Source organism: Crocodylus porosus, unplaced genomic scaffold, assembly GCF_001723895.1.
Source record: "Crocodylus porosus isolate Cpor-Errol unplaced genomic scaffold, CroPor_comp1, whole genome shotgun sequence".
NCBI lineage: Eukaryota > Metazoa > Chordata > Crocodylia > Crocodylidae > Crocodylus > Crocodylus porosus.
This window is the reverse complement of record NW_017728943.1, coordinates 106975879-106982641: the sequence shown is the minus strand read 5'-3', so window position 1 is coordinate 106982641 and position 6763 is coordinate 106975879. Positions and strand designations below refer to the sequence as shown.

The window sequence follows — 6763 nt, the reverse complement described above, 5'->3', positions numbered from 1 at the left end:
TAACCCAACTAGGCAATAGTAAATAGTGAAAGGGGTAGGTAGAGAATAGGAAATTCCATCTTTTTCCAGAGTGAAGCAGGCCTGAGTTATACAACTCATGTGAGATTAGGTTTTACAGTTTAAAGGCCTCTCCTGCACTTAAATCAAATCTATCCTCTGGGTGGAAAGATAGTCTCACTTTCTTCCTTTACAAGGGATTTACAAGAGGTTGCTGGTGCCACCCAGGGAAAGGTGGGATCCAGGCCCTCCTCAGTCTGAGGTGTTTGAGAACTTTCTAGGATAGTGCCCTAAACTGGGCTAGTGGGCAGCAAGCTATATGAGAGTCACTGGGGCTGAGAGAGGCAGAGATCATAAAAGGAAAAGTCACAGCATTCCAGTGATTAGAGTATTTACCCAAGAGTGGAAAGATCTTGGTCCCAGTTCCTTGCTCCCAAGTATGCTTATGTATTTTGCATTAATCCCTGGATAAAATACAGAAGCACAACTGACAAAGTAATGATTACTGACTTGGAAAAAAGTATACAAACCTATGACATTTTAGCATTCCCATTTCTAAATACCTCCTATTATTTTCCTTGATGGTGCTTTTCACAGGGATTGGAGATTGCAATTGTTTCAAGGGTATTAGAGTATAAATATGTTCAAAACGCTAACTTTGAGGACAGATTTGTTTGTTAGGCTGTTGTACTAGTTTCTCCATCGCTGCAAACCTACGTTTGAAACCAGTTTGTAGGTTACTTATTTTGATCTAAATGATAAAAAGATTTCTAGATGATGCACACTTATGCTAGTAATACAGTAAGATCCCTACAGTACATTATTCAAAAAGAATTAAGCTAACCAGTAGCCTACCAAATTACTTTCCCTACTCCTTTCTTCTCCCTCTCCCCCAACAAAAATGCAAACTTACACTCTGTCCTTCATTGTTTTGAGACGCATATGTCCAGTCCTCTCCAAAACCTCCTACCAATGTGCCAAGAAGATCAGGAGATCTGGGCTATCTTAGTCCAAAGTGGGAAATGGGTGAACTCCAGAATCCTGGAGGTCTCAAAGAGAACACCTGGATAACAGTCTCCTCTCTGTCTCCTAGTGTCTTCTAGTGCCCAGGTGCTTCTTCTGATCCCAGCTGTGGCATGAGCACAGGGAAGAAAGAGTCTCTCCAAATAGCCTGGTCCCAGGCCATCTAGGGCTCAGTAGGTCATAACCAACACTTTCAACTCTACAGGGACACTAATGAGCTGTCATCAAGATACTCTGCTCAGCAGGCAAGACATTACATTCTTGCTTTAGTCTCTAAATGGTTATAAATATGACCTTAGCAATTTCAGTACAGTTCCTGAATGCTTTCAACCTGACGAAACCATTGCGTAGCTCAGCAAAACTATGAGCCTCTATGAATGGAGAAGCCATTGAAATGGAAAGGGAAATTCAGAATATGGAGACAAAAAGTATTTGGTTATCTAGTCCATTTCCTTGAAGTAATGCAATGTGTTCCTTATACAAGTTTTTTTATACATTTCCAGTAAAAAACAGATAAAGATGAAAGCACTTCTTAGGGATGCAGTTAAAAGTGAAATGCAAGAAGACACTAAAACTTGAAGTTACCCTACAGTCCTTAAAGCCCTCATTAAGCACAACTCCTGTTGTCTTAATTCAAGTAACTTTCCATTGATTTTAGAGGGCATCTTCCCAGTATGGGGTCATCTGGATAGCCCCAAGTGGGCTTCAGGGGCTTTCAGCAAAAGTCTGTTCTCATAAACTTTCTTTTTACTCTGTGAATGTATACCAGTGTTCAGAATTTGCAAATGATGCTCCTAATCATATGTGATATCAATATACAAGAATTCTTGTGCAATGCAGAATATTCTGATCTCTGTGACATTAAGGACAATGCATTTTAAGGCATCTCTATCATCCACAACACTACTAGGAACAAGGGACAAAAATGATCCTCTTGGTAGTAGTTCAAATTAGGCATGTGTGACTCTTTCTAATGTAATGTTATCTATAAAAGTGGCAAGTTTCTAAGTGTTTGTAGAACCCTCACTAAAGCTTTGAACCAAATTTTTAGAAATGAAGGACTACTGGAAAAGAAATGTAATTCTTTCTAAAAAACAAAATGCCTATCTTAAGAAAAGGTTTGATTGTATATTCAAGTCAGGATTTAACCTTAACTCACATTGCCTAATCAATTTGTCTTTTTTGGTACCTGGAAGTGGCTTTTCAAGATTTATTAATGCTATAGAAAGTTATTATTATGCAAGGATCTGTGATGTTTCACACTTAATCTTCCAAAAGTGAGAAAACTATAGTTTGCTTTCTTGTTTTTTGTAACAGATGGTAAATTCTCTCATTCAGAACAACAAGCTAGCAGGGCTAGCAGGTTAGTAATGATACTCTTGAAACATTGCTAAATATACATAGAGGGCAGCGCTTTCCTAAAGACTAGGAAGTTCCTTGCTGAACGTTCAGTAAAACTACTTGAAATTATGCTTACCTCTGCTGTCAAGCAGAAAAGATTTTTAGAAGACCTGGTGGGGAATGTATGGCTCAACTTTCTTTTAGTTTTAAAATGACTGCAAATTTTACAAAATGCGATATACATAGAAACGTGTTTGTGACTTCTAACAATATAAGTTAAAACAATTTGACAGGAGATTCTTTAATTCCATGGGTATGGCTTCAATACAGCAGCACTGTGCTAGGGATTTACCTGTTAGTGAGTGTCCCATGACCCAGAAATATTTCTTGTGGCCCATCTGCTCTTTTCAGAATGGAAGTGCTGCCACTTTCACAGTCATGCTTCCCTGCAGCATTTGGCAGTTCCTTCTTTTTCCCTTTGTCCTCTGCTGCCAATAGGTTTTCCACTGCTGCTGGCTTCATGAATAAGCTTAAAACAAAAGTGAGCTTAGCTCCTGATTGCACAGCTAAATGGTGCTCTGGGACTGAAGAACCAAAACTGTTACCAGAAAGGAAGGACAACATGCTCAGTGAGAATGGGCAAGAGAAGCACATCAGGAAAGGTAAATTACAGGGGTGTGGAATTATAGGGAGCAAAAAAGAGTGAACAACTAAAGGATGAAAATATATGAAGAAGAGAAGTTGAGTTAGGAATGATGGAGAGAAAATACTTGTGGAAGAGAACAAAGGAAGAAAAAATAAACCAGGATATTAACTTTCTGACTAAAATAAGTAGTGTTAATCATGTTCAATTAGTCTACACCCATCAAGAATGCAAATGCCCTTGCAGTTTTGTACATACAAAGAAACTGCTGCATTTCTTTGGTTCTTCTGGTTCTGTATCAGAAAACTAACTAGGTTGCATGCTGTACTTTCCTCTTGGATAAAAACAACAATTGAAAGTTTCAGCTTTTAGAATCTTAATTTTTTTGAGTGCCACAGGCATAGACATTTATTTAATATAACTTAAATTTGCAATGGCTATTGTAAGCCTGCACACTTATTAGCACTCACCTATTTTGCTGATTTTTAAAATTGCTTTTAAAGGAAAAATGACTTGACCTGAGGGTTTCCCACAGTTCTAATTGTTGATTATTTTAATTTTCAGGTGACATTTAAGGGCTTAGTGGAAAGGAGATACCTTTTTTAAAAATTTGTAAGTACCAAAGTCTGTGTTCTTATTTTAATATATAATAATTGGGACATGAGTAAAACCTTCCTTATGTGAATCTGATTCTCTTGTGAAAAATGAAAAAGAAATTTCAAGTGCTGATGGCAACTGAATAAATCTTTCATTTTCTAGAACAATATTTACAATCTCAAAAGTAACAGTAATTGTTACAGAATCTTTGCTGATAACTGTCTAATATCAATTCTCTTTAGAGGGACTTTCCTCTTCCCAGTACTACTGCAGAGTATTCAGCATTTCAAAGTAATCTGCATTACAATGCTCTGTGTTAATGGAGACAGATACTTCAAAACAAGGCAACATGTTAATAGTCCCACTCATATAACTCTTGGGCCCAACAATTAGTAGACCACTTTTATTAGTGGCTAAGTGTAGAAAATATACCATCAGATCTTCCTTGCAACCTTTGTTCTACATTTTAAGCACACTAAACTCTGTAAGAATTTCTAATCCCTTTTGAAAACTTACCTACTTGTAGTAAGTTTTTTGCATGAAATTTTCCCTTTCTCGGCAACTGGCAAAAAATGTAATTTGTTTCCATCATTTTTTTTCTTTTAGATCTGAATAAAAGTTAGGAGATTTTCTTCACTAGACACAGATAAGATTTACAACACTTTGTTCTGGATTCCCTTTGCTGTATTTTTAGTATTGAAAATGGCATGGTTCAGAAATCAGACTAGTTATCTTGAGGTGGAATAATGCTAAATCTTGGTGGAATCTTTTCTGTAATTGAACTGGATCAGACACATCAATCGAAACTTGAAAGCCTGGTGACCAGCCATGAAGAACAGCTCAGAACTGAAGACTAATTTTAGAGAAGATAGATGTGATTTTTTTTACATTGTAGTTGAAGAGCCTCTTAAAACCAACATACCTTGGAGTGATGGACTGACTGCAATCTGAGTTTGCTATTTCCAAAAATGTTTTATTGCTACATTCTTCATTTCCTAACCTCTTAAATGCTTGTGTCTTAAGACCTAATACTTATATTTTTATTTAAAAATGTTTAACAGCATTCATTTTTGTATTAAAATATACTCTGGCTATTTAAGCTGTACTTTCTTATTGGCATCTGTAATTTAGTTCCTTGCATGGTGTGGAGAATGCTAGATTGCCATTTTCAGTTATTTTTTCAGTATGCTGCAGTCTATCCATGGGAAATTCCTTTTTGGTGCCATTACTGAAGGCTAAAGAGTATGACTGCTTATTTAACTAGTTTTACAGTGGTGACTGTTCATAAAATACAATGTGCAACAGCAGTTCCACCCTTTCAATAACTTAAATACAAAGAAATACTGGATACTTGGTATTCATCCATGCACAAAACTGAACTTTTAAAAAAAGTCATAGCTATAAAAGGCAGAGAAAAACAATTCTGATCCTCTGTAAACTTCATCGATACTATATTTCCTAAAGAATCAGGGATACAAGCAAGATAGTTAACACCAGTAAACTCTCTTTTCTGCAGGGAAACAAGTGCTCAGTAAATGTAGTGATGTTTGAGGGAAATCTCTGATCCACTGACTCTAATTGTTCTACTTCAAAATAGGCAAGTTGGCTCACCTTCTCTCATAAGCACTCTCAGTTTGATTTCCATAAGAGTATCTTATCCCCACTCCCATCTGTTCTGAGCCTTCCTTCACAGTGCACAATGTCCTACCTCTTCGGAGCCAGTAATTTTGATTTGCAAAATGTTTGTTCAACAGTAAATGAGAGAGCCCGCATGAACTTAAAATGCAATATCTTAGCATGCCACACACAAAAAAACCCTTGTTACATAACATTAAATAATAATTAGACTTTTAAAGCCAGACATATTTATGTTGTGTACTAAGAAACTTGAAATATAGATTATATATAGAGAAATTACTATAAGACCATACAGAACTTGCATATTTTTGAAGCTGAGTACATTTCTAACGGGTTGCCATAAACAATTTGTCTGCTTTCTCAGAAGGAAATCTTGCATCCGAGTAACTGTTCACTTAAAGTACTTACCCTCTTTATTTCCTTCCTTTGATGTCACTGCTCCATGTGAGAGTTCAAGTTGAGAAATTATCACTGATTTAATCACAAACAGTCTTCACTACAGTAGCACAAGTCAATTTGCTGGGGAGAAGCTAGCAAAATACCACAGTAAATTATTGGTTTTCATAAAATAAGACACATATACCATATCTTTTTAAACATTACATAATAATAGTCTAACTGAAATTAATGGCAAAATTCCCCTTTACTTCAACTAGGATCAGGATTGTAAGAAGTAAAGTGACAGTATATGGATTTCATATTTTGCATATCAGTCTGCAAGTTATGTAGCACTTTGATCTACAAATACAAAACTGCACTTGATTATTCCTATTTTGAATGTCTATATTTTTTCTGTAGTTTTCCAGCTTAGGAAAGGGCTGCTTCTTTGTCTGCATAATTTATCCAGTAAGTAACTGCTGATTTTGCCTCCTAAAATAAAAAAAAAAAGTTTAATTTTATTTGAAAGAAAATGGATATATAACCATACAATTGTATTAAAATTAATGTATGCAACATAAATCTGTAATTAGTTTAAACAACATTTTAGTTGAAACAGCTTGTTAGAACATAACTTAATACTTTACTACAAATAAATACATATAAAATAAGCAGTAAGTTTGGTTTAGCCTTCTCTCTTCTGATTGGAGCTGGACAGAAAAGTTCATGTAATACTTCTTGACAGGAAAATCCAGCTTTCACATAACTGAAATTTTCCTAAGGAAATCTGTCAATTTTCTATACAGCAAGCCAAAATTAATATTCAGCTTTTGATTGCTTCCACATGAATCAGAATATTTAAGGTTGCTTAAATGACCTAAATATTTACATACAGTATTCAACTGATGTTATACCAGTGATGGTCCAGGAAATATGAGAGAGGATACCTACCTGAGGAAGGGTACTTTGTGCCTAAAAGCTTGTCTAAAATCTCTCCCAACCATGCTGTTGATTCAATAAAAGACCACCCCTCTGGCAAAAAACCCACCCCAACATACAACCCCTTGCCTCCCAAATATTTACAGTCAGTTCAGCATTCATCTGTACTCTGGTGCATTGTGTGTGTGTGGGGTGGGAGGGAGTGGG

The 6763-nt window shown here is 36.0% G+C and overlaps 1 protein-coding gene across 1 annotated transcript in view; it reads right to left on the bottom strand.

Moving 5' to 3' along the window:
• Nucleotides 1-5462: 5462 nt before the first annotated feature.
• The window catches only part of LOC109320050, a 93498-nt gene continuing 92197 nt past the window's right edge, over nucleotides 5463-6763 (bottom strand). The window contains exon 14 of the mRNA XM_019549979.1: nucleotides 5463-6109. Within this exon, the coding sequence (XP_019405524.1) occupies nucleotides 6047-6109 (63 nt within the window). The 3' untranslated portion in view covers nucleotides 5463-6046. The remainder of the gene's footprint in view (nucleotides 6110-6763) is intronic.